This window comes from Hemicordylus capensis, chromosome 12 (genome assembly GCF_027244095.1).
Source record: "Hemicordylus capensis ecotype Gifberg chromosome 12, rHemCap1.1.pri, whole genome shotgun sequence".
Lineage (NCBI taxonomy): Eukaryota > Metazoa > Chordata > Lepidosauria > Squamata > Cordylidae > Hemicordylus > Hemicordylus capensis.
In genome coordinates, this window is record NC_069668.1 from 2,642,106 (window position 1) to 2,670,103 (window position 27,998).

Genomic DNA, 27,998 nt, shown 5'->3' on the forward strand with positions numbered 1-27,998 from the left:
CTGTTTCCAGAAGACTTTGCTGGCATTCGGAAGCAAAGTCCGTGATCTCAATTGACCTAGGGACCATGGATGTACTTGCCTGCTTTATGCTTTGGGGAAGCAGCTGCTTTGGATGTGGATTCAGTCCCTGGCAGCATCTCCAGGTAGGGCTGTGAAAGACTGCCATGCGAAAGAAGAGCTGCTGCCAGCCAGAGCAGGCAAATCTGAGCAAAACAGACCAGGGTCAGACTCAGTAGGAGGCAGCTTCCTATGTAACTTTTTTGTCACCATTTAATACACCCTCAACTCTCGTCTAGGGCAACGGAACACTGCCATCCTGTCTTGTGCTACCTTAGGGCTGGGGTCCTCAAACTTTGGCCCCAGGTGATGTTGGACTACAACTCCCATCATCCCCAGCCGTAATGGGCAAAGGAGATGGGGCTGCAGCTCAGTGGGAGAGCCTCTGCTTTGCACACAGAAGGTCCCGGGTTCAGTCCCTGGCAGCATCTCCAGGCAGGGCTGGGAAAGCCCCCTGCCTGAAACTTCAGAGGGTTGCTGCCAGTCAGTGTAGGCAACCCTGAGCTAGACGGACCAGTGGTCTGACTCGGTAGAAGGCAGCGTCCCCTGTTCCCAAGGGCAGAGATTGACACGAAGAGGCGGAGAGAGAAAAAGCAACTTGTTTATTCTGATGTCAGTCTCTAGAGACAAGTCCACATTTTCCATGTCTTAAAACCCAAAGGAACACAGTTTCACATCAGCAGCTCTCGTTTGTATCTGCAGGTGGGGAAATTGGAAATAAACCGGATGCTTTTCCCGAGCCACGCACAGCGCCATCTGTTTCCCCATTCCTCTTCTCCCCTTTTGCCCCACTTTGCTTTTCTCCCCATGGTGGCAGTCACGTTTCCGTGACTGCGACTTTGAATTCAAGGGAAGCCCAACTCTGAGATAGCGCACACCCCAGAACGAAGTCACGATGAAGCAAAAGGTTATGCCAAGGATGGTGCAGCCGAGGCGCTACAGCCACGGTTGGGCTACAACCCCCATCACCCCTGCTGTGGCACAGCAGGGGACGATGGGAGTTGTAGTCCAACTGCAGCTGTAGCGCCTCTGCTTGACCACTCCGAGTTATACAGTCACTTCTTGGTCGTTACTGCTGGGCTTCTCCAAGCCTGCTCGCTGGATCGTGTTGGACTACAACTCCCAACATCCTCCAGCCCTTGGACACCGGCTAGGGAGAATGGGGGTTGTAGTCCAACGAAATCAGGGGATCCAAGCTTGAAAACCCCGGCAGGAAATTGTGACCAGGAACAGTCACCCTTGTACTGTCTTTTCCCTTTTCTGAACATGCTCTGAGTTTCACGGCCTTTTGGCAGTACACTGAGGGAAAAATATATTTGTCTTGCATTCTAAAGTTATTTTCTTACTATCCTATATACGATAAAAGATGAGGCAACCTTTGGCGAGAAGTGCCCTAAATAACATCACGTTATGCTCTAGATTAGTCAAAGAGGAGCGAAAGAGAGCTAAGAACTCCAGGCAGGAAATATTATGTATTCCACTGCAGAGGCATGAAAAAAATTAAGGTTTTGCTGAGCTTTCCTGTTTAGCAGCCCCCAGCTTCTCCCCGCAATCGCTCCGGGCAGCTTGGAATGTGGCTACAGCCCTTAGCTGGATCAGGATGCTTTATCTGTAATACATACCGGTTTCTGTACTAAGTTATTGTAAATATAGATCTTTTTTAAAAATTTTATTTGGCAAAATAAATTATCCGGACAACTCTCTGTGGCTTGAGTGTGTCTGAGGGTCTGATCAGTGCTTTGACTGGGAAGAAGAGACTACAGAACCAGTCTCCAAGTTTTCCCGGTGGAGATGGCATTCTCGGGATTTCGGAAGATGGCTAGGCCTCTCGTCGCCAGGGCCCCAATCCGCAGAGCCCCAGTGAGGAGAGTGTGGTGCCTTCAGGACTCTGGCCCCAAGCGGGCGAGAACTTGCAGGAGCCAAGCCTGCGTTCCAGGCTCACCCTTGCTTGTGAGGAGCACGTGACTTCTCCCCCTGCCTCTCCAGTGTGGTCTACCTCACAGGGAGTTTGGCACTTGCTGTCTGCTTTTCCATGCTAAAAAAAACTATCCGGAGCCCCAGCAGAACTAAACTGAGTGGGAACTGCGTCTCAGAAGAAAGGAAGAGCCCAGGTGGGTGAAGCTGCATTCAAACCCGATCGCGCCCCCTCAGCCGGAGGGGAAGGCCTCGCACCCAAAGAAAATGGCAAACAAAATGGGGAAATTGGCAAAGTCAACCCACAACCAGGCGATTCAAGGCAGCCTTTAATATTGTATTTGCTGGAGGAGCCTTATTCCAGCCACTCGTCTCCTTCTTCCACATCTTTCAAGCTCAGCACTTCCAGAGTCCCTTTGCCTTTCGTTTCACACCGGATCAACTCGTCAATCTCCCGGAAGCAGCCAGGGTCCACGAGGCACACCTGGAAGAGCGTCATTCATGTCAGGAGATGACAGAGATCCTTGCCTGAAATCGTGGAGAGCTGCAGCCAGTCAGTGAAGACAATACCGAGCTAGATGGTCTGACTCAGCAGGCAGCAGCTTCCTGTGTTCCTAAGACATTGTAGAACTGGAAAAGGTGCAGAAGAGGGCAACCAAGATGATCAGCGGCCTTGAGGACCTTCCTTATGAGGCAAGGCTACAACACCTGGGGCTTTTTAGTTTAGAAAAAAAGACGACTGCGGGGAGACAGGATAGAGGTCTATAAAATCATGCATGGAGTGGAGAAAGTGGAGAGAGAGAAATTCTTCTCCCTCTCACATCACTCTAGAACGAGGGGTCATCTCATGAAATTGATTGGCGGGAAATCTAGGACCAACAAACGGAAGTCCTTTTTCACAGAACGCATAAACAACCTGTGGAATTCTCTGCCACAAGATGTGGTGACAGCCAACAACCTGGATGGCTTCAAGAGGGGTTTGGATCACTTCATGGAGGAGAGGTCTATCAATGGCCTCCTCCAGCCTCAAAGGCAGGCTACCTCTGAGTAACAGCAGGAGAGAGGGCATGCCCTCAACTCCTAACTGTGGCTTCCAGCGGCATCTGGTGGGCCACTGTGCGAAACAGGATGCTGGACTAGATAGGCCTCCTTGGGCCCGATCCAGCAGGGTTGTTCTTATGTTCTTAAGCTGGGTTTGGACCTCTGGTGTCCCAATACTGCCTTTGCACTCACCATCTCCAGCTGCTCATCAAAGTCCTCACTCTCCACCACCTTGATCAGCGGCTTCAGCTTCTCTTTCAGCCGCTTGCCTTCTTTTGGCGGGAGGGTGAAGCGCAGCCTCATCCGTGCTCGCTCAATCTGCATGGTCTCCTTCAGCTGCTTGATGACTTCCAAGGCCTGCAGGTGAAGCGGGTCAGTGGGGGGAATGAGATTACGCTTGCAGAACTGACAGATAGCGCCTGAAATGTGCAAAACACGGCGAGCCCCTGGTGGTGCAGTGGTAAAACTGCCGCCCTGTAACCAGGTTACAAGTTCGATCCTGACCAGGGGCTCAAGGTTGACTCAGCCTTCCATCCTTCCGAGGTCGGTAAAATGAGTACCCAGAATGTTGGGGGCAATATGCTAAATCATTGTAAACCGCTTAGAGAGCTCTGGCTATGGAGCGGTATATAAATGTAAGTGCTATTGCTACTGCTATAACGGAATCATATGATTCCGTTACCAATCCTGATTCCGTTACTGGCATATTTTGCCCATTTCAGATGCTATCTATAATATTTAAGGGGTTTATGAAAATGTGGCCGTAGACTAGGAGATGTTCTCTTGCCAGTGGGTATATAAAATAGCAAGCTGGAAATCTATGTGTGATTACAGTCAGGGAAAATGTGGTACTGTGCCTGATTCCGTTACCCCCGGAATTGCCCAAGAGCTACAGGACTAAGCATGGCACACCTGCTGTGCACCAGTCAGTCTCCTGTGGGGGAAGTTCACCTGCTGCTTGGTGCTCTTTCCTGGCTTGACTGAGTAGTGGATATCCTTCATGGCCCTTTCGATAAGGATTACGGTATAAGGCCGTTTGGTTTCTGGGTTCACGCACTTCTCGGCCACGATGGTCGCAATGTCCCGGAACATCTGCTCCAGTTGCGTGTGGCGCTCTTTATCCGACACCTGCAACTCTCCTTTCATCAAGATCTGAAAGCAAGGCAAAGAAAGACAGGAATCACTCAGCATCAGTGAGCTATAAAGGATGTGGAGAACTATAAAGTCTCTCTAAAATCAAAGCTAAATGGAGGATCCATATCCAAAGCCTCCCTAGCTAATAATTGCAAGAGCTCTGTCTTCAGATTGGTCTTATATTTTTTTACAAGCCTATGAATTCTGTGCTCTAATCTGTTATCTCTTTACGTCCAAGTGCTCTAAACCTTGGCTTTTAGGTCAAATATAGATATTAGAATAAATATATATTTAAAAACGACAGATTGATATCTTAGCTTCCATGATTCATCCACCCTTGTCCATCGTGCACACCCTCATGGCATAAGGATGTGCACAAAATTTACATGAGCTGATTCGAATCCAAAATGATACCATTGAACAGAGTGGGAATTGATTCGAATTTGCCCAAAGTTGGACTGAATTTGAGTGAATTTGTCCAAATTTGTTTCTATTTTGGGTGAAAACAAATCGATTCAAATGAATCTCCACTCATTTCAGTGGTTTCGAATCGATTCAAATTCGATTCAAATCTATTTGTGTGAATTCCGTGCACATGCCTATCATGTGGTGCTAAAGAATCATCAGAGGGCCTTTCAACAAGAGAGAGATCAGGACTATTGTTTGATGGATGGAGCTTACTGTCTTGCAGATTTCCGTCTGGTCATCCGTGCCGAATGCTTTCACAAGGTCCTCCTTCTTTGCAACTTGGCCTTTGGAGACATTCACGAACACCGTGTGGGTCTGCAGGACTTCATCGAGGTCCTTTTCACTAGGAAATATTTGTAGAGAATATTGACACACCTCTTGAAAAGAGCACATAAGCATTTGGAGAAAAAGCTTAAGGCTTTCTGCCCTTGCTTGGCAATTCGAATCATACTTACTTCAAACTGCTATACGAGGGATCCGGTTCCACTGCTGTGAGAAGATAGCTATGTTTACACAGCTAAAAAGGACTTGCCATATGCATTCTCTGAATGGAGAAGCAGGGCAGAAGATAATTCTAGCAAACAAAACAGCTTCAGCAAGATAACTACATCAGGTGCTTTCAAGCCACAGCTCTGGACCCTTAATTTACATTGACAACTCCCCTTCTCTCACTTGCCCACCTCAGATTTCCCCATCAGCACAACTGGCTCCTTACCCTAAAGCCTAAACCCTATAATTTATATATTATATAAATGTTATTTCATTTATATTTATATAATTTACTGTAATTTTCTATCATGCGTTATTTGTACCTGTAAACCATGCCCTCCCCCCGCCAAAATATTTTATATTATCATTTGCACCTGCAATTTGCTTCCAAACGTTTACAAGCATGGATTATTTTTATTTATTTATTTAGCATATTTTTTATACCGCCCAAAACTCACATCTTGAGCGGTTTACAACAAAAACAGACAGACAGGAAAAGTTAAAACGTTAGTTAAAATAAATGACAACAAAAATTAAAAACATTACTTAAAACAAAATAAATGATACAGTAAAAGTTAACACATTACAATAATTTAAAAATTTTAAACAGCGTTTTAAAACAATGTTAAAACTATTAAAAATATTTAATTTAAATGCAGAGAACTTGCGTTTTGGGCGGTATAAAATGTGTTAAGTAAATAAATAAAAATATATAATTAAAAGCATAGGTGAATAGATGTGTCTTTAAAGAGTTTTAAAAAGTTGTCAGAGATGGGGAAGCTCTTATTTCAGCAGGGAGCGCGTTCCAAAGCTCTGGGGCAGCAGCGGAGAAGGATTATTGACTAAGAAATCATTCCTAACTATTTATTATTATTATTAAAAATATTTATACCCTGCTCCTCCAGTACACTACTGCTCGGGGCGGCTCACAACAATAAGACAGACACAGATAAAATCTATTTATTTAGATTTTTTTAAAAAATTGAACCCTGCACTCTGTGTATGAACACATCACTGCGAAGTGAAGGGGGCGGGGGTGTTTACACAGGCCTGCCTGTCAATCTCCCAACCTGCTTCCGCCTCAGGTCCCGCCCACCGCCGGAAGTACTCACGCGCCGCTCCGCCAGCCCATGACTTTATTGCGGTAACAGGCGATCTCGAAGCGCTTCCCCGCCCGGCGGATCCGCACTACCGCCACGTTGGTGAGGCGGATCTGGTTGGTCGGGGTGAAGATGGACATTGTGGTGGCGGCGGCAGTGATGGCGGCGGCCGAGGAACTGCAGCCTTGTTTTCGCCTGTCGGCCCAGCTGACGAGGAGTTCGCACTGCGCCTGCGCTTCAACCGCCTCCTCTTTCCTCTCCTGAGGCTCCGCCCACTGACGCAACGCCAGCGACCTAGAGATAGGAATAGGGTAGAGGGGACACGGCAGGCTGAGCTTCCGGGGACCTTTTGAAGTGTCTGTCTTCCTCGACTCGTAAGAGGAGCCTCCCTTTCTTTTGAGACTTAATTTTAAAATATATATCATTCCAAAATATATGAACAGTTATTTTGCGATATTATTTGTGTGTGGTTCACTGGTTGGATAGTGCCGTCAATCTGTATTCATTTAAAAAAAAGATGGTTGTTGCACTTGCTGTGCTTTAATAAAAGGTCGATTTTATCTATTTCCGTTTGCTAATACACAAGATGAGGGGTGGGTGGTTGGATTTATTTATTAGGTCGAGCCGGGGTGACCCGCCAAAGTTTTCTCCAGCTGTTTTAATAGAGTCCAATAGCCACCGATGTGCCACTCTGGGCTTTTCCAGGCCAGCCTCTCCGGCGACGAGAGCCAGCGAAAGTTCCCGGATGCGGGTGGGTACGTACTTTAATTCCATCCGGGTGGGAAACCAAGCTCGAAGAATTCAGGTTCTGGGGCAATGGCTGACCCCACCAGGCTTAATACTGGGGAGTGGGCCAAGGGGTGGGGGGCCTCCCTGTCAAGCCCTCCCTAGAATTTAAAAAGCAAACCAGCGGGGTTTGCATTTCAGCGAAACAAAGCTCCAGGAAAAGCTCCAGCCAGAATTGGGGCAGCCCCTGAAGGGGTTAAGGCAGCCTTCCCGGCATGCTCTGGGCGGCAAGATGGCCTCCCTCGTGGGTTGCAGGTGGGGGTGAGCTCTGAAGGGACCCCAGGAGCCCAAGCAGGCTGGGAAGCGACCCTGGAGCTTGCAAAGCCTGCAAAAAAGATGGGTGAGGAGAGGGACGGGGGAGGGAAGGCCCAGCCTGAGCTGTGGAGGTTTACTCGGGAGTAAGCCCCTTGGAGTGCAATGGTGCTTGCTCCTGCGTAAATGCCCAGAGAAGTCCTGCAGTCTGGTCTCTTCCTGGGTGTCTAGTCAGTGCAGACAGTACTAGAAATCGAATTAATAATAATAATGATTAATAATAGGTGGGCCAATGGTCTGACTTGGCAGAAGGCAGCCAGCTTCCTATGTATTTTCAAGGAGATGGAGCTGTAACTCAGTGGTAAGATATTTGCTTTGTCTGCAGAAGGTCCTGGGTTCCATATCTGTCAGCATCTCCAATAGGCTTGGAAAGAATTCTTGCCAGAAACTCTGGAGAGCCGCTGCCAGTCAGGGTAGACAACGCTGAGCTAATTGGACTAAGGGTCTGACACAGTATAAGGCAGCAGTGGATCTGACTTCTGTGCTTTATGTTTAGCTTGCCATCATTGTTATTGGTCTTGCTTCTGTAACTCTTAACTGCAGCCTCAGACAGAGACTCTGAAGAATTTTAGCTTTCCACATCTCTCAGACTCCGCGCCAGACAAAACATTCGCTGTTACTTTTCTCCATGTCAGAATGCTGTGCCATCCAGTCAATTTCGACTCCTGGCGCCCACATAGCCCTGTAGTTGTCTTTGGTAGAATACAGGAGGGGTTGACCATTGCCTCCTCCTGCATAGTCTGAGATGATGCCTTTCAGCATCTTCCTAGATCACTGATGGAAGTGCCCATTTAATACTGTACATTTATTTTTCTCAGTTTTACATATCCTTTCTTTGCCTTGTTTTTAGACCCATGGTCTTCTGATATGGTCCTCTTAGACTTACGTTTCTTTGTTTTATTTCTGCCTTGGTTTTAGACCTGCCGCAATTTGATACAGTTCTTTTTAGGTCCAATTTACTATGTTCAGGGTTTGTTCTATTTTTTAGATCTTTTAGATCTTAGATGATTGTTTGACGAATCAAGAAATTTTAATTCTTGGGAAAAAGAAAGGAGCTATTTGTTGAGAGAGTTCAAGGGTGGTCACCATTCTGCTTTGTTCCAGATGCGTCCGCAGAGCTGTGGGACGTCCTCTGTGCTCCCCTGATGTCCTTGTGGCTGAACAGATTTTACGTTTACACGTGTGCAGCTTTTGGAATCAGCCTTTGGATCTGCCTCCAGTTCCTCAGCAAAGCAAAAAAACACGTATCTTTGGCAATAGCAGCTTCATGTCTGTGTCTTGTCGTTATTTCCTGTAACAGAGATTCCCAGATGTGGTTGACTACAACTCACATCATCCCCTGCTGCAATGGCCTTTGGTTGGGAATGACTGGAGTTGTAGTCAACAATATCAGGAAATCCCTATTCCAGGGAGCACTGCCTTAGACTCTTTTAAAAATTATTTTGTAGAATGCTGATCACCTCCCGAAATTAAGCCTCCCCAAAATCACCACAGACGAATGTGCAAGAGAGAAGAAAGATCTCCAGGCTGGCAAAATCCACGTTGCTGGGGTGAAGATTTTTTATGGGTCTCAGACTGGAATGGCAAAGGTGAGTATTGGGTTCCTTCGGTGTGGTTCTACTTGCAGACACGTCCTTGCTGGAGGTGTGGGGCCAGCTCCTTTTATTTAGAGAAAGGCACTTTGTAGATGCACAGAGACACTTTTCTTAATTCGTATATTCATAGTTAAACCCTGGTAGTGGACACACATTCTCAGTTTGGTGAATCCTGCTCAGATTATGCCTATATGCTAACTACCTGGGATTTCTAGCACAGCAAGGACTCTTTTGCTTGTGAAGCTGTTTACAGGGGCGTAACAATAGGGGGGGCAGAGGGGGCACGTGCCCCGGGCGCCACCCCGGTGGGCCATGTGGGGGGTGCCAAAAAGTGGCTCGCCCCTGCCCCCCCTGGATCGCCCGCCGCGTATGGCGGTGGACGTGCGGCAGCAATTTGGCGGCGGCGGCTGGCGTGGCGGTGATGCTGTAGCGCGGCCTGAGTGGCGGCGCCGCAGCGGATCGCCCAAGGACGGAGACAAGTGCAGGCCGCAGGCGCAGAGCGACGGTGTCGCGCCTGCGCAGTTGGGAAGCGATGCCGGGCCAGGAGGCAGGCTAAGTGTCGCTCTGTGCCTGCGGCCTGCACTCATCTCCATCCTTGGCGGGCGATCTGCCGTGGCGCCGCCGCTTGGGCCGCACGACAGCATCGCCGCTACGCCAGCCACCGCCGCACTCGGCGGGCCGCGGGCGACCTGTTGCCCGCCATCGCCAAATCGCCACCGCGATTTCGCCACCGCAAAGGTGAGAGGAGAGGAGGGGGCGACCGATGAGGCCGCTGCCGCCAGCCTGCCCCCCCACCCCCCGACACGGACCCCCTGCTGATGACAGGCCACGCCACGGTTGTTCTGGGGAACGCTAACGCTTTGCTAGAGATGCTTTGAGAGCATGAGATAATATCCATACAGTCTATGGATGGATTTATGCCAGAGCACTAAAAACAAAACCGTATAATGCCCATCTCTGTGTGTTTGCTCAGAAGTCAGTCTCACTGTAAGCAGTGGGGCTTCCTTCTAAGTAAGAATCCTGCAGGATGCAGTCTACTGGGCTGCAAAATGTAATGGCATAAAGAGATGCTGCTTCTACTTCTTTGGAGGACGTTATGGAAGTTAATTATCCCTGTTGCTGCTCTCTTAACTGCACTACTTTTAAAATATTAAAGCAGTTTGTTTTCCTTCCAAATTGTTGTTAAACTGTAAAAAACAAAGCCATTTTCTTCTACCCCCATCCCCATTTTCTATTAGGCCAAACGTCCAAAGATCATGGGAGTTTATAGAGTGAAAGATGTAGGAATCATCCATTTTAATTAATCTAAATGATGCTACAATTGCCTGCTAGCTCTGACTCCAAAGCAGCCCCAAGAGATCTGGCCTTCATAAATCTTGCCCTCTTTATATATAGTTAACCCACCTATATAATTGTTTGCACTCATTATTGTCTGAGTAAGCAAGATTGATCATTGCACAGCGTAAGAAAAACTCATCAGAATTTGTGCCTAGAAGCGCCTTTATTGCCACAAAAGGCCTATAGAACCTTATGGGTGAAAGAATGTTATGTACAAGAATGTTATATACACATACATAATCAAATATGAACTATATAATTAAATATAAGTAAGCAAGTAATTTGACCAAGCAACATCACTTGTTGAAGGACCATAAACCCAATAAATATGGTCACATAACAAAACAGAAAGTACAGTATTACAAAGTTTCATATTTACTAGTAAATATTTCTTTCCTGTCTATAATGTGCTAGGCTCCACAGAAAACATAAACCAGCAAGTCCTGTTCTTCCCAGGGCACTTGCTGATGACTGCTTTCATGTTTTTAGAGATCCGTTTTTAGAGATCCCCAGAATAGTAGAGGTCCACCTTTAGTAATTGCTTTTTATTTATTAATTTGTACTGTAATGTTGAGTAGTACAGTGAGTACGTGTGCTCTATTTTGACCCAAGATTTCACAGAGCTTGAATATGGAATTCCATGTCCATATAAAGTACTTGAGATTGAAGGGATTTCCCCCCCTGAAAGGCAGAATAATGAAGCTGAAATTGCTGAACACTGGTACTGGGGAATACCAGTGTACCGTAACCAGATAAGAGCCTTTTCAGCCACTTCAGCTTTGTGTTGAACGCAGGATCACAGATGGGAGCATCAGAGGCTGGTAAATTAATCTGATATGCCACTTAACCTTTTGTTTATGGTTTTCCACAAGTACTGTAAAAATGAAATTATGGGGACATCAGTAGTAATTAATCAAATTAGCAAATGCCTAGCATAAATACTGCCTCTAAAGTTGAGGCCATATTGTTAAACATTAAATACAGCAGAGGCAATTGCCATCTCACATGTTCATCTGTCTGGTTTACAAAAACAAAACAAAACCCCTCAACAATCTTTTTAATTTTAATTTTGGTTATTAAAAAGCATTATTTTTCTTTAACACTTGATAGAAATAAAAATAGAACACAGAACAGTGCATGGAATATTTTCATGGTCATAAATATTAAAATGAGCCTGAAGATAGACTTCATACATAATCCTAGACATTTATAAATTGCTTAATTTAGTCACTATACAAACAGAACAGGCAAATATTGATCATGAAGTAATGAATTTAGTTTATATTTACACAGTGATAAGAAATTCTGAAACCAATTTTTAAAAAAGAATTTAATGCATTGGTGTTTTGGACTGTGATTTGATCTTAGAAGGCTGACAGCTAATGAATGTGAGGATAAGTTTTCTATTCAAAAGGGGGGCAGTACATTTTAAGAGAGCATGGTATTATATAGATTTAGTCTTGCTGGTCTTGGTCTGTAATAAATTACAATTACAATATGGATTCAGTATTGTAATGTAGAAAAACTATTGTGCTGGAAGTGCACTGTATATGACTTGCAGGGTAGGGGAATCATTCAAGAGCAACATATATTGAATATCTCAAGGACTCCCATGTAACACATTGCTTTCCTTAATAGTTACTCAGCTTAAATATAGAAGTGCTGATACCATAACATAATTGGTTTGTTTGCAATTATAACATCCCAGTATACCTCTAGAACCCAATGAGGTAAGCAATCATGAAACTTATGTAAGGTACACCACATTGTTTATGCCACTTCAGTCAAGGCTCATTCATAAACTGACAATGACGATGTTCGGGGGGGGGGGGGGCAATTTCATTGCTTGCCCTGGGCGCCGTTTTCCCTAGCTACGCCTCTGGCTGTTTAGCCTGAGTCTGGCCATTGCTCTAGCCAGCCCAGTACTGTCTACTCTGACTGGCAGTGGCTGTCCAAGATCTCGGGTTCAGAAATCTTTCCTGTCCTCTGCTGCCTGAGATTTTTTTAATTGAACATGCTGGGAGTCTAGAACTTCCTGTATCACCAGGTGATATGTACATTTTAAAATGTTTAGTGTTGACTGTTTTAAAGTTTTTGCAAACAACAGACGGGTTCAGGAATGCAAAATAAAACATTATTCCTACAATGGAAAGCTGGATTGCCTTTTTGCTGAATGGTTTATTTTGAGCTGTTTACTACTTTTTATGTTTAGGAATTTGGTTTCTGATTCGGGTTAAAGGCAAGAAGAGATTTTAGGTTAGGGATCCATTCTGGTAACTGAAGATCCCCACTCTGAACCAGTCTTTGGATTCAGATTTGGTTTGACTACCTGATTCCAAAAATGATTGCAAACAACCCAGACATATTCTAAAAAGTCCATTATTATTATTATTATTATTATTATTATTATTATTATTATTATTATTAGCAAGTGCAGCATTGAAATCTTTTAATGCCTGAGCAAGTGGTTTTTTGGCAACTGTTTTTAGAGCTGGAAGTCGAACCCTGGTGGTTGCTTGGTTCATGTGCTCAGATATTTTTTGCTTTAGTTCTTGTTGCTTTTCTGTTAAACGGCATTTGGGTTTTTGAGGTGAAGGCAAAGGGGAGGTTGCCTGGTTTTGATTTTGAAACAGTTCAGCAACAGTGGCATCCTCGATTTCCAACACCTCCTCCACCTGCGCCTGAGCAACTGCTTCAATTGGTGGTAATTCTTCTTCCATATCTTGAGCCTGTGTTGCTCTTTGCAGTTCTTCCAGTTCAACTCCTGTGAATACTTTATTTCTTATTATGAATCTTCTCTGGTCTGCTAGCCTTTGTTCTGTTATTTCTGTGTCTGGATGCTTCTCTTTCCAAATTATTATTATTATTATTATTATTATTATTATTATTATTATTGTTGTTGTTGTTGTTGTTGTTATTGTTATTATCATCATCTTGTTTACACAGTCAGACAGGTGTTATTGACTGGTTTGTTTTCTCCAGACATCGAGTCCTTCCCAAGGACCTGGAATGCCAGAATTTTATTGTCAATTGTTATAGATATCATCGCAGAATATAGGCTGTTCCCAGTAAAGCTGCTTTTTGTAATTGGCTGATGGTGATTTCTGTGACCCCTATGGTGCTGAGGTGCTCTTCAAGGTCTTTTGGAACTGCCACTGGGATTATTTGGGTCTTTTTCTGCCACAGCCTTTCAATTTCAATTTGTAGATCTTTGTATTTGGTGATTTTTTTCTATTTCTTTTTCTTCTATTCTGCTATCCCCTGGTATTGCTATGTCGATTATTTTGACTTGTTTTTCTTTCTTCTCGACTACAGTTATATCTGGTGTATTGTGTGGCAGATGTTTGTCTGTTTGTAGTCGGAAGTCCCATAATATTTTTACATCTTCATTTTCTTCAACTTTTTCAATTTGATGGTCCCACCAATTTTTGGCTACAGGTAGCTTGTATTTTTTGCAGATGTTCCAGTGTATCATCGCTGCTACCTTGTCATGCCTTTGTTTGTAGTCAGTCTGTGCAATCTTTTTACAACAGCTGATTAGATGGTCCACTGTTTCATCTGCTTCTTTACAAAGGTGGCACTTGCTGTTTGTGGTTAATTTTTCGACTTTTGCTCTTATTGCATTTGTTCTTAGTGCCTGTTCTTGCGCAGCCAGTATTAAACCCTCTGTTTCTTTCTTCAAGTTGCCATTCTTAAGCCATTGCCAGGTCTTGGTGATGTCTGATTTTCCACTTATATTGTGCAAATATTGACCATGGAGGGGCTTATTTCTCCATTTTTCTGCTTGGTTCTTGACTTGTTCTTTCTTGTAGGCCTGCTTTGTTTCATTGGTGTTGAATAGTTTCGCATTATTGACCATTTGAAGTGCATCTTCTTCACTGTCCCTTATATATTCTTCAAGGCCTCTTTTCTCCTCCTCTACTGTTTGATGGACTTGCAGCATTCCTCTTCCACCTGAGCTGCGAGGGAGATATAGCCTATCAACATCACTGCGGGGGTGCAGAGCATGATTGATGGTCATGATTTTCCTGGTCTTACGATCTAGCGTCTCTAGCTCTGCCTGGGTCAAGTCTATTATTCCTGCAGTGTATCTGATAACAGATATAACCCAGGTGTTTATGGCTTGTATGGTGTTCCCGCCATTGAGTTTGGACTTGAGAATTTTTCTAACTCTCCTGATGTATTCACCTCCAATTTTTCTTTTAACTTCAGTGTGGGCAATATTATCAGCCTGGAGAATGCCCAAGTATTTGTAATGTTCTTTTTCTTCCAGGTTCTTGATCTTGCTTCCATTGGGCAGTTCTATTCCTTCTGTTTTTGTTATTTTCCCTTGATGTTTTAGATGTTTGGTATCCGAGGCCTGTTTTGTTTAGTATTTGTGAAAGTGGGGTCATGGCGATTACAAACAACAGAGGGGATAGTGAGTCCCCTTGGAAAATGCCTCTTCTAATGCTAACCTGTCCAAGTGTCTCGCCTTTGATTGTTAACTGTGTACTCCACATGCTCATTGCTTTTTTAATAAATATCTGAATGTTTTTGCTGACACCAGTTGTTTCTAAACATTTTAGTATCCATGTGTGAGGCAGTGAATTAAAGGCTTTCTTGTAGTCAATCCATGCAACACTTAGATTGGTTTTTCTTCTCTTGCAGTTTTCTAAAATCATTTTGTCAATCAGCAGCTGGTCTTTTGTGCCTCTGGTGTTCGGGCAATTTCCTTTCTGTTCAACTGGAAGCTGTTTGATTGTTAATAAGTGTTGCATGACTTCATCTGCTATTATTCCAGTTAATAATTTGAACATGATTGGCAGACAGGTTATCGGTCTATAATTACTTGGAATTGCACCTTTTGCTGGGTCTTTCATGATGAGATGAGTTTTCCCAGTTGTTAGCCATTGTTCAATATCACCTCCTTGCAAAATGTGATTGAACTGTTTTGATAGTTGTTTATGAAGGCTTGTTAGGTGTTTAAGCCAAAAGCCATGCAGTTCATCGTCACCTGGCGCAGTCCAATTTTTAATTTTCTTTGCTCTTTCACTTATTAATTCTGGTATTATTATTAGATCTTGCATTTGTTGGTTACATTTTTTTGACCTCTTTCATCCAGCCTGCTTTTTTATTATAATCTATTGGACTGGCCCATAATTTCCCCCAGAATTGCACTGTTTCTTCTTTATTTGGTGTTTCTAGGTTTCTTGCAGTTTCTCCTTCTATGCTTTGATAGAAACGCCTCTGATTCGACTGGAATTGGCGATTCTGCCTGTGTTGTGTAATTCTGGCTTCATACCTGCTAATCTTCTTTGACACTGCTGTTATTTGCTGCTTTATTATTTCCAGGACTTCTCTAATTTTCCTTGAATCTAGGTGGTATTTTTGGATCAGATACTGTTTGGTGTTTTCATTCTTCAGCTTCTTGTCTTTCATATCTTTCAATTTACTAGCATCTGATCTAAGCCTGGAGATTTTATTTTCTAATCTAATCTTCCATTTAGGTGATGTACTACTTTCTTTTTTTACAGGTCCATTGATCTTACATCCGAGCTCTTGTGTTGTTATTGTTGCTGCACTGTACATTAGTTGGTTTGTTTCTTGCAAATTCTTGGTTGTTATCTCTGCAAGTGCATCATTGACATCTTTTAATACCTGAGCAAGTTGTTTTTTGGCAACTGTTTTTAGAGCTGGAAGTCGAACCCTGGTGGTTGTTTGGTTCATGTGCTCAGTTATTTTTTGCTTTAGTTCTTGTTGCTTTTCTGTTAAACGGCATTTGGGTTTTTGAGGTGAAGGCAAAGGGGAGGTTGCCTGGTTTTGATTTTGAAACAGTTCAGTAACAGTGGCATCCTCGATTTCCAACACCTCCTCCACCTGCGCCTGAGCAACTGCTTCAGTTGGTGGTAATTCTTCTTCCATATCTTGAGCCTGTGTTGCTCTCTGCAGTTCTTCCAGCTCAACTCCTGTGAATACTTTATTTCTTATTATGAATCTTCTCTGGTCTGCTAGCCTTTGTTCTGTTATTTCTGTATCTGGATGCTTCTCTTTCCAAATTTGGTACATTCTTTTTAAATAACCTCTTCTAGTTGGACTAGACTTGTAATAGCAGATCATTATTTCCTTGTTGGCATTTTTCGTATATTTTTTTTCGGTTAAGCGACGTTTCTTCTAGTAACTTTGCTGTCTCCAGCCCTGGTTGCTCAACTGAAGATCCTGAGTCCTGTTGCCCACTTGCCACCAGATGTCCAGGGACTCCAGCACCTGACGCGGTCCTTGTTGACCCGGGCGATGACCGATCCGGTATAGATTTATTAAAGTTACATCTCACCATATTGTTGACGGGAGAGGCACTCTTTGTCTGGCTCCTCTGGTGAGACCTGTCCAGTATGGTTGGACCTCTGGCATAGCTCTCACCTTCCTCAGAGCACGCAAGCCCCTCAACCATGCCAAGGTAGTGCCTCACTAGGGGTATTATTATTATTATTATTATTATTATTATTATTATTATTATTATTATTATATTGTTTCTTTCTTTCCAGAGATTTGCGAGGCTGCTTGCTGAAGCTTCCGCCTCCCTCCTTCTGCCAACAGAAGTTATTGACATGGGAGATTATGATCCATATGATTCTCTCGTAGAAGAGGTTGGTAGTTCTCCCTCCTATTTAGTAATGTGGGAAGCTGCTGTCCACTGAGTCAGACTGTTGGTCCATCTAGCTCACTATTGTCTACACTGACTGGTAGCAGCTGTCCAAGGTTTCAGGCAGGAATCTTTCCCAGCCTTACTTGGAGATGCTGCCAGGGATTGAACCTGGGATCTTCTCAGTTCAAAGCAGATGCTCTATCTCAGAGTAACAGCCCAATCCCCTAAAGAGAATAGCTTACAGCACTTGTGTGTAGTTCCCCATCCAAATGCAAATCAAGATGGACCCTGCTTAGCCAAGGGGACAATTCATGCTTGCCCCCACAAGACCAGCTCTCCTCCACTCCAGGGTTTCCAACTGCCTTCATCCCTGTTCTGTCTCTTTCTTTCGGGATTTCTTCAGACGACCAGCAAGAACATCTGTGTCTTCTTAGCGGCCACTTACACAGGCAGCAAGCCGACGGAGAACGCAGCGTGGTTTTGTAAGTGGCTGGAAGAGGTAGCCAGCGACTTCAGAGTTGGCAAAACATACCTGAAGGGCTTGAGATATGCCGTCTTTGGCCTGGGGAATTCGTTGTATGCTGATCACTACAACACCGTAAGTCTGCTCCTGCCCGCATTTCTAGAGTTGGGCCCAAGAGATGTCTGGCACCTGAGGTGAGAAGAGTTCGGTGGGTGGGTCATCTAGTCCAGAGGTCTCCCACGTGCTGCCAGACTACAACTCCCATCATCCCCTGCCACAGTGGCAGGAGGTGATGGGATCTGTAGTCCAGCACCTGGGGGATCCAAGGTTTGGAATTACAAATCTAGTCTGACCCTCTGCCAGGAAACCTTCCTTTTAGAGCAGCAGCTAAATTATTTGGGGCTTGCAATAAAGTTTACAGAAGACAGTTTCCAGAGGCATCCTGGTGATGACCATGGGAAGCAGGATGCTAGACCTGATGGCCTTTTATTTCTATGTTCTTCTACTCAGAGATCCTGTCCTTACATAATATTCTCCAGATTTGTGCCCAATGTTTTCTTCCAGCTCTCCCTAGGTTACATAGGACGCTGTCTTTCAGAGTCCAACCACTGGTTCATCTGGCTTAGTATTTTCTACATTGACTGGCAGCAGCCCTCCAACGTTTCAGACAGGCCTACCGTGCCCTCTCTGTGCAAGGCCAATTCTTTACCTTTGAGCTACAGTCTCATAGATAGGACATTCTGTGCGGGCAGGCGTCTCTCTCAGCCCAAGCTGGAGATGCTGCCTGGGATGGACCGGGGAGCATTACTTGCATGCGAAGCAGATGATCTTCCACTGCCAAAGTGGTGATTCTCTTTCTTGAGCAGGGGGAGAACAACTGGCCCTCTCCGTCCCCAGCACAGCACCCCTCCAGTGGCTGTTGCTGGGGCCTCTCTTGTGTTTCTTTTTTAGATTGTTTGTGAGCCCTTTGGGGACAGGGAGCCATCTTTTATTTATTTATTTATTTATCTCTCTGTAAATTACTTTGGGAACTTGGGTTGAAAAGCGGTATGTAAACATTCCTCGTCTTCATCTTCCACTGAGCCGTGGTCCCTCCTTCCAACGGAGAAGATTCCGTCCCTGTGGCATAGCAATATGTGCAGCTGCCTTGTCGAGTCAAGCTGTTTTCCTCTCCAGCCCTGCGTCTTCTGCTCGGACAGGCAGCAGCTCTCCCAAGATCTCGGGCAGTGAAAGGGCTTCCCGTTGGTGTAGCGAGCGTGCAGGGGACCCACGTCCAACTCTTTTGGCCTGGGAGCCAGAAGCCGGCCGTGGAGGAGGCCAGCCAGCCAGTGTGCAAGCAAGCATAAGGCTTCCCCAACACTGCTGCAACCCGAGACCCTTTTAAATGAAGATGCCAGCGAGTGAGAGGAGAGCTGGTTTTGTGGGAATTGTCCCTTTTGCTAAGCAGAGTCTGCCCTGGTTTGCATTTGGATGGGTGACCACATGTGTGAGCATTGTCAGATTTTCCCCTTAGGGGATGGGGCCGCTCTGGGAAGAGCACCTGCATGCTTATGTAGAGAAGGTTCCAAGTTCCCTCCCCGGCATCTCCGGGACAGGGTTTGAAGAGACTCCTGCCTGTAACCTTGGAGAAGCTGCTGCCAGTCTGTGTAGACAGTCCTGAGGGAGGTGGACCAAGGGTCTGACTCAGTATATGGTGGCTTCCTGTGCTCTATCTCCTTGTGAACTTTAAACCTTCTGCCCATGCTCTGCCATGGAGCCGAGGCCCTTCCACGGCTCATGGCCTTCAGATCTGGGGTTGGACTAGAGGACCTCCAGGGGTCCCTTCAGAAATGCGGTGATTCCGTAACTCTGCCTCCTTGTGGCTCACGAACTTGGGGATGGTTTCAGCATGAGTCTCTTGTGTGGTCTGCCTCTGATTACGTGCATGGCTTTTCTCTCTCTCTCATTCTCTCTTTTTTGTTTCTACCTTAGGTTGGCTGCAACATAGACAAGTGGCTCTGGCAGCTGGGGGCTGCCCGCATCCTGTCCTGTGCCAGGGGGGATGGCAACGTGGCGAAGAGCCGGCACGGCAGCCTCGAGGCTGATTTTGAGGCCTGGATGGCCAAGTTCCTTGCCTGGCTCCGGATCCTTTGCAAAGGGGCGAAGAACGCCTGTTGCAGGAATTGCAAGGCTCGGAAATGCCGATCAAAAGGGAAGGCGGACTCGGAGACGCCGGAGCGAGAGGGGAAGGCCTCGGAAGACGAGACGGGAGCGGGCGGCGCCAGCACAGAGCAGGTCTGTCGGCTGAGCTGTGCTCGTAACCCTTCCGTCCCTGCCGGAGAACTCGGCTTGAGTTGACGTGAATTCCGGAACTTTTCTGGTGTCTCGAATCTCCTGGCCCCCTGGGCTTTTGCGTCCTCCTCGTGCATGGCGTGCTTGCTTCCTTTTGTTCCTAGCTGTCATGGCCCCGGATCTAGGACACTGTAATTGGAGAATGAGACAGAATCAGAAGATTCTACGGCCCAGATCTCAGACAGCCATGTGCTGCCAGGATCCTGCCCCTCACCCCCACCCAGAGAATTGGGGGGACTTGATTCAAGCCAGAACCAGCCCTCCTGACAGGGCTAGGATGGCTGGCCCCAGACCTGCCTAACATTGTCTGCACTGACTGGCGGCAGCTTTTCCAAGGTTTCAGGCAGGCATTTCTCCCAGCCCTACCAGGAGATGCTGCCAGGGAGGGAACTTGGGACCTTCTGCATGCCAGTCTGCAGGTGCTTTCCCCAGAGCAGCCCCATCCCCCAAGGGAAATATTTTACACGTGGTCTCCCATCCAAATGCAAACCAGGGCAGACCCTGCTTAGCAAAGGGGCAATTGATGCTTGCGCCCACAGGACCAGCTTGCTTCTTCCCTGCAGCATACAACCTGCAGGCACTTTTTTTGCTTTTTAAGCAGAGCTTTATTCCGGGTCTTTTCATTCTTTTTTGTGGTTCTTTTTTGTGCTCCCCAGGAGGAAGGCCTGTTCGAAACCACGAGCGAGGAGGAGTCCGGTGACAAGGGGGAAGGCGGCCGAAATCCTGTGGTCGACGTTGAGGACCTGGGGAACGTGGTGGGCCATGTGAAGAAAGCCAAAGTAAGGGCGATCCAAAGGGATCGTAGCCTCATTTCCTCTGTTGGTGGCTCCTTTGTTGGCTGGCTCTGTTTCCCCGGCTGATTCGGTTGGGTTATAGTCTGCAGCTGCAGACAATTCTGAGCAACCGGCTAACTGAGCAGAGAGGCACCTTTTTCCAAATGGCTATTCTCTTGTATTTAGCAGGCAGGGGAGCAACCGGACCTATCGGACCCCTGCACAGCATCCCTCCAGTGGCTGTTGCTGATGTCTTTCTTGTGTGCCTTTTTAGCCTGTGTGCCCTCTGGGCACAGGAAACCACCTTATTTATTCATTACTGTATTTCCCTGAACCAAAAAGACTAGGTTTCACCCAAGTTTTTTGATATTAGAAATCGGGAGGTCCTCTTAAATTCAGAGCCTTGTTCTGTTTGAGTAAATGCAGGAATAATCTGTATTTAACCTCTTTTTTTTTAAAAAAAGGGCTTGTCTAAAATTCAGAGTCCTTGTATTTGGGTCAATACAGTCATTAATCTGTGGAACTCTCCACCACAGTATGTGGTGATGGCCACCAGTTTGGGTGGCTTTTAGCAGGGCTTTCGACAAATTCATGGAGGACTGGTCTATTGATGGCCACTAGTCCTGGTGGCTATAGATGACCTCCAGGTTCGGAAGAATGATGCCTCTGAATCCCAGTTTTAGGGAAGCAAGGAGAGAGGCTGTGCTTTCATCTCCTGCTTGGGAGACTCCCAGAGGCATCTTGGGGGCCGCTGTGGGAAACAGGATGCTGGATTAGATGGGCCTTGTCTTAGGTACAACCACAAAATCTGGCCGGTACTAGATTACCACTTTTATTCCACGCAGAGAGAGTGTGAGCTTAGTGAAGAAGCCACCAGGAGGGGCATGGGAGAAGAAGAGAGGCGAGAGATTATCACACCAGCTCTCCGAGAGGCCCTGTCAAAGCAAGGTAATGGCTCACCTGTGGAAATGCAGCCTGGGCCGCTGATGGAGGATGTGAGGGTGTCTGCCCCAGGCTGAGGTGATGGCTACAGCTGTGGCTAAATCATGTACAAAAAAAGGCTCAGTGCAACGTTGGGATTCTAGGGAGAAGCGAGGAGCAGTGTTTCCTATAGTGGGGAGTTGCAAAAGGTTCAGGCCCAAGGCCTTGTGTGTGAATTTCACTGGAATCGATTCGAATTTGAATCGATTTGAGTTCGAAACCATTGAATAGAGTGGCGATTCGCTCGATTCGGATTCGGATCGATTTGAGCAAAATTCATACACATCCCTACAAGGCCTCTGTAGTCCAGCCTCCTGTTTCCCACAGTGGCTCACCAGATGCCTCTGGGAAGCCCCTAGGCAAGAGATGAAGGCATCAGAAGCCGCCAAATACTGAGACCATTTGTCTGTCTAGGCCATGTTGTCTACTCTGACTGGCAGCAGCTCTCTGGAGTTTGACAGGTACTGAACCTGGGAGCTTCTGCATGCAAAGCAGCTATTCGGCCCACAGAGCTGAGGGCTCCTCTCCTGCCGTTTCTCCCCTGCACCTGGGATTCATAGACATCTCGCCTGTAGCCATCAAGACTAGTCACCATTGATAGACCCATCCTCCTTGCTGTTGACTATAACTCCCAGCATCTCCCTTGCAATGGCCTTGGACTGGGGATGATGGGAGTTGTAGTCCACCACGTCTGAAAATCGCCTAGGACATTGGATGCAATTTCTGCTGTTGTGTTGCTAGATCTGCTCGGACTCACAAATGACTCTTTTGATCCAGGTTATAGATTGATCGGGAGCCACTCCGGAGTCAAGCTTTGTCGGTGGACAAAGGTACTTTTAAGATTCTTCTCCATGCAGTTGTGGTTATGATTGTGTATTGCCCGTTCTTATGATGGAGCACACAATCTGACCCACAGGCAGACAAAGAGGGAATATTAACCTATTGCCGTCCAGAGAAATTAAAGCTGCAGAAACAAAATAATTCCTAAAAGCCAAATAATAACTCCTGCTTTTATTTGATGAGGGCCAAGCGGCCTGAAATGGAATTTGAAAGTACGGCAGCTTGAATGACTGCACAAAACCGCAATATCGGGGAGAAAACGAGCAAGCAGGAACCACTATAAAGCTCTCTTTCCCCCCGGATCAATTCACCAAATCTTTCTGATCTTCACAGCCGCTGATAAAAACATTTGTCACGGCGAAGGTCCCCCTATGGCAGGGGTTGGCTGTCGTCGGGACTACTATGCCCATCACCCCCTTCACAATATTGTGGCAGGGGGTGGTGGGATTTGTAGTCCACCCACAACTGGGAACCCACTAGGCTAGGGTTTTTAATTTGCCAGTAAATATTTTCTTCGACAGTTTTGGCAAGGTTACCTGGACAAGTGGTCTGAAGAGGAGCTACCGTCTACTTCAGGGGCGGGCAAACATGGGCCCTCTGGCTGTTGTTGAACTACAACTCCCATCTTCCCCAGACATTGTGGCAGAGGATGATGGGGGTTGTAGTTCGACCACAGCCAGAGGGCCAGGTTTGCCCACCCTAGCTTCTAGAAATGCTGGTTTATTTTATTTTAATTTTGGAGGCTTCTGGTTTTTGTTTCTCTCTCCTGCTCATGGCCTCCCCCTAGTCGATGCTGCGAGGAAGAGGAGGCTGCTACAAGCACACGTTTTACGGCATCGAAAGCCACCGTTGCATGGAGACCACGCCCAGTTTGGCCTGCGCTAATAAATGCGTCTTCTGTTGGAGGTATGGAGCTGGGGGGGCGGCTTTAGACTCAGCCAAGGGCTAAGCTTTTCTATCCGAAACTCTGGGGAGCCGCTGCCGGTCAGTGCTGGCGACCCTGCACTAGACAAACCAATGGTCTGACTAGGTCAGGCAGCCTCCTAAGCACTTATGACCCATCTACGCAGTTCTTGGGAAAGAATGGAAGGGGTGCCCTTGAGTAGTTGTGGGGTCACTCTGTACGTGTATGTAGGGAGATGCTAATAACCCCAGATCTTTTCAGGCACCACACGAATCCTGTGGGCACTGAATGGCGGTGGAAGATGGACCAGCCTGAAAGGATCCTTCAAGAGGCCGTTGAGAACCACCAGAACTTGATCAAAGAATTTAAAGGTAGCTTGAAGCTTCTGTCAAAGGTTTGACAATTTGATTAGGGCAGGGGCCCCAAACCTCTGGTACGCCAGATCTTGATGAACTAGGACTCAGCTTCATTGTGGCTTGGGATGATGGGAGTTGTAGTTCATCAACATCTGGCGTACCAGGTTGGAAACCCCTGCGCTAGAGGAATTCCCTGCAGGAGAGGAGGGAGAATGCCTCTTCCTTGTTGTCAGGGCAAGAAGAGAGAAATGGATTTTTGTACCAAAATCCGGAGAGACAATTTGATTTTATTTAATGTATTTGTATACCACCCAAGTCTCTGGGCGGTTTAATGATGCCCATAATAGTATTCCCACATCATTCTAACAATTCAAACTTGTACTTTCTCCCTATTTTCTCCTTTTAGAATGCCTCTTCCCAAGGAGGAAGAGGCATTCTCAAGTGCCTGCCATTTTTTTTTTACCAAAACCAGGAGAGACAATTAATGACGCCCGCATTAGCATTCAAACATCATTCTACCAAAACAGACTTGTACTTCCCCCCACCACTTCCTCCTTTTGGAATGCCTCTTCCCAAGAGGCATTCTCAAGTGTCTGTGATTTCTTCCTGTTTTTGACATCCCTTAACTTTTCAAATATATGTAATGTCAGGATGCATTACTGTGAGATGTTGTGTATAGCTTTAAATACAAAGTGCAAGTCACTGTGCTACAGTAAGTGGTGAGATTGGCAACAAGTGAAGCCAATTAACATGTCATAAGGTCTTAAGTGATGACCTGAAGTGATTGGTCAATGCCGGCATAAGAACAAAGCTCAGACAGGAGCTACTCGTCCACAGTGGTAAATGCTGCTCCACTGTGGTCCACCCGGCTGCTGTTTCCATGCTTTATTCATGTGCCTGATGTATGTGTACACCTATGTGTAACCGGACTTATTGAGATGATATATCATGTAAGTGTCCTATACTTCAATATAATCTTCAGTTTGAACTTATACCTGTGTGTCAGAGTGTTCTTGCTCAGCCAAGTGGGGTACTAGTGATTTACTCCGCAGCAAAGGTGCAGTGCAACACCAACATGTAATATTCCTGGTTAACTGGGGGTACTCTTTTCAAGGTCTCTCAGAAAGATAATTGGTCAGATTAAATTATCTGACAGCTCTCTCCTGCGCGCTTTTATATGGAAGCAAGCCCACTTTGTCCAATGGGACTTCCTTCCAGGTAAGTGTGCATAGGATTGCAGCCTGCTAATCTTGAATTGGCCTTAGAACCCACACCCCACTCCCTTCCTCAAACGATGCCTGTCCTTCTCTCCTCTGCTTTGCAGGTGTCCCTGGAGTGAGAAGCAACCGCTTTCAGGAAGGGATGGTCCCCAAGCACTGTGCTTTGTCTCTGGTTGGGGAGCCGATCATGTACCCCGAAATAATTTTTTTACAGCACCAACGCACTGTCTATAGGCTAACGCTGGTGAAGGCCTGGAACGTGGAGGAACTCCAAGCCTACGCTGAGTTGGTGGCTCTCAGCCAGCCGGATTTCATAGAGGTTAAGGTGAGTCCCTGATTGTGGGGCTGCCCCTTCCCACCCCCGCCCCCACATTCCCTGGCAGAGCAATGCAGTCTACTGGAGCAAATGTTTCCCACCGTGTGTTAAATCTGTGAATCATGTGGACAGATTTACATAAATCCGTGATGGCTAATTGGAACCTCCCTGTTCAGGGGCAGTCTACCTGTGTATATTACCATATTTTTGCTTAGAGACCCTGCACACGGGTATAACCCGTACCCAAGTATTATCCACACACAACTGGCATTTAAGTTATATATTTTAAAAAGTGCATAGCCCTTATCTCCCCGTCACCCCAGTGCACTTGGACGAAACTCGCCAGATCTCAGAGAGGGCTGCTGTTTAAAGTCCGGTTTCCCTCAAAAAGGTGTGTGAAAAAAAGAAGAGAAAACAATACAGTCCTCCCAAGTTCCTCTCTAGACATAGGGGTGTGCATGGTCCGGTCCCCCCCGGGTCTGGCACGGGGGGTACTGTTACTTTAAGTGGGGTGGTGGTAGTAATTACCCCCCCCCGCCGCTCTTCCCCCTCCGGCGCTGGTCTTTTGAAAAATCTTCTTGGGGCGGCAGAGTTCCTCCCTGCCACCCCTGCCCCCGCCGTTGTTTCTAAAGGCTTAAAAGAGACGAGCGCTAGCGGCGCGCATGCGCCCTTCTCGGAGACGAGCATGCGCGCTGAGGAGGGCGCATGTGCTCCGCTAGTGCTCGTCTCTTTTAAGCCTTTAGAAACAACGGCGGGGGCAGGGGTGGCAGGGAGGAACTCTGCCGCCCCAAGAAGATTTTTCAAAAGACCAGCGCCGGAGGGGGAAGAGCGGCCAGGGTGGGGGAAGTACTACCACCACCCCCGCTTAAAGTAACAGTCCCCCGCCCATCCGAACCGGTCCGGCGGTCTTTTCTATTGTGCCCGGACCGAACCGTGCACACTCCTATCTAGGCACATGCGCTCTCTAGATTCCACAATACAGTCCTCCCAAGTTCCTCTCTAGGAAGATGTGCACTTTCTCTCTCTCTCTCTCTCTCTCTCTCTCTCTCTCTCGATTCATCCCTGCAATCAAATTGCACTGGAAAGCTGCATAAAAGCCAGAAGGGTTGGCTCCGTTCAGAACGCACCATGCCTCTCTCAGGAGGCAGAGGAAGGAGCCCGGTTCGGGTTAGGCACCAGAGCAAGGAGGGAGTGGGTGAGTTGGTGGGAAAATAATTTTTTACAGCCTGTACCCATTTAGATCCTTGTGCCCCCTTCTAGGGAAACAAAAACCCATATAACCAGTGGGCAGCGTTCCGCATAATAGGGATTCCCAGATGTGGTTGACTACAACTCCCATCATCCCCAGCTTCAGGAGCCTGTGGCTGGGGATGATAGGAGTTGTAATCAGTAACATCTGGGAATCCTTGATCCCGGGAAGACTGCCTGTGGGCTAGATATATATGAAAATATGGTCACTCCTATTGGAATATAAGTAGCCTCTTAGAGCAACTCCTGAGTAGTACCATTGACTAACTTAACCTGGATTTCAGTCAGCATCTATAACTAATAATAATAATATTTGGAGAGAAGTCCACTTTAGGAATGTAAATGTGTCAGTGTCCCATCCACAGGGGGTGACGTACTGCGGGGAAAGTTTGGCCAGCAACCTCACGATGGCCAACGTCCCGTGGCACGAAGAAGTGGTCCATTTTGTCCAGGAGTTGGTCGATCTCCTCCCTGGCTACCAGATCGCCTGCGAACACGAGCACTCCATCTGCCTCCTGATTGCACACGAGAAGGTGGGGGCCTCCTTTGAACAGCCTGTAGGAACATAGGGTGCTGCTGCCTACTGAGTCAGACCTTGGTCCATCTAGCTCAGGATTGTCGACATTGACTGGCAGCATTTTTCCCAAGGTTTCACCAGGAGTCTTTCCCAGACCTACCTGGAGATGCTGCCAGGGATTGAACCTCCTGCATGCAAGCAGATGCACTTCCCCTGATATATGGCCCCATCCCCTAAGGGGAATATCTTACAGCGCACACATGTAGTCACCCACCCAAATGCAAACCAGGGCAGATGCTGCTTAGCAGAGGTGACAATTTGTGCTTGCTACCAGAAGATCAGCTTTCCTCCCCACCATATATCCACCGTATTCCCTCTTCTGTTTCATCTTTCTGCATTCCCCCGTTCAACTTCTCGGCGGTCACAATTCGCATCTCTCTCTTTCTCTTCCCAGTTCAAAATCGGCGGCCAGTGGCACACCTGGATCGACTACGGCCGCTTCCAGGACCTGGTCCACGCGTACGAACGGAGCGGGGGAGTCATGAGGTTCACCTCGGCCGACTACACAGCCCTGACCCCACAGTGGGCCTTGTTCGGGGCTAGGGAGCGGGGTTTTGACCCCACAGACACGAGATTTCAATGCCGGAACAGGTCCAAGGACATCTCCGGATGTTGACCTTCGCTGAACTGTTGGACTTCCGTCTTGACAGATTCCGGGCATTTTTAGCTTTCCCACCGAGGGCAGAAATGTCTGCACAATGCCAGCAATTCCCGCTGTTGTTGGGCTTCAGCTCCCCAGCCAGAGTGGCCAGTTGTCGGGGGCTGATGGGCATTGTAGTCCAACATCTGCAGGAGGACCAGAGAGTTGCCTTTTGTAGCCACAATCGCTTTGGTGGTTTTGAAACCAGTTGATACTCCCACATTCAGTGCTCCAGCCTGCTGGCGTTTGTGGGAGTTGTAAATACGTTTTTAGTCTCTCCTTTCTAAAAAAACAAAACAAAACTTGTTTAAATAATACAAAAGAAGGAAAATGAGGAAATAAAGCACTGGATTTCAGGGCAGACCTCTGTCAATGTCACACGCAACATTTATCACTCTTATTAGCTTTAAAATATATTCCTCTCCCCAGGTCGGCTCACAGAAAGCTTCTCAGCAGGCGTTCTCAAGGCTGGGTCCCCAGCTGTCATCAG

General features: G+C 46.7%; 2 protein-coding genes across 7 annotated transcripts; one reads left to right on the top strand and one right to left on the bottom strand.

Moving 5' to 3' along the window:
* The first annotated feature begins 6 nt into the window (after window positions 1–6).
* On the top strand, window positions 7–27,869 carry LOC128335903 (S-adenosyl-L-methionine-dependent tRNA 4-demethylwyosine synthase TYW1-like). 6 transcript variants are annotated; one of them, XM_053274769.1, is made up of 16 exons: window positions 7,210–7,329; window positions 7,526–7,602; window positions 8,406–8,545; window positions 8,750–8,890; window positions 16,759–16,860; window positions 17,263–17,457; window positions 19,294–19,596; window positions 20,310–20,432; window positions 21,272–21,374; window positions 22,185–22,237; window positions 23,035–23,153; window positions 23,413–23,522; window positions 24,832–25,052; window positions 26,130–26,238; window positions 26,657–26,824; window positions 27,263–27,869. In XM_053274769.1, exons 3-16 carry the CDS (start codon window positions 8,447–8,449, stop codon window positions 27,409–27,411), a joined length of 1,995 nt encoding a protein of 664 aa, XP_053130744.1. In that variant the 5' UTR covers window positions 7,210–7,329; window positions 7,526–7,602; window positions 8,406–8,446; the 3' UTR covers window positions 27,412–27,869. The 6 variants fall into 6 exon arrangements, with proteins under 6 accessions (XP_053130742.1, XP_053130745.1, XP_053130740.1 ...); XM_053274767.1 differs by lacking the exons at window positions 7,210–7,329; window positions 7,526–7,602 and adding an exon at window positions 7–143; XM_053274770.1 differs by lacking the exons at window positions 7,210–7,329; window positions 7,526–7,602 and adding an exon at window positions 6,437–6,577.
* Window positions 641–6,350, bottom strand: SBDS (SBDS ribosome maturation factor). Its single transcript, XM_053274782.1, has 5 exons — window positions 6,216–6,350; window positions 4,828–4,957; window positions 3,964–4,164; window positions 3,205–3,369; window positions 641–2,455 (listed from the first exon to the last, which is right to left on the bottom strand). Exons 1-5 carry the CDS (start codon window positions 6,341–6,343, stop codon window positions 2,327–2,329), a joined length of 753 nt encoding a protein of 250 aa, XP_053130757.1. The 5' UTR covers window positions 6,344–6,350; the 3' UTR covers window positions 641–2,326.
* Window positions 27,870–27,998: the final 129 nt, after the last annotated feature.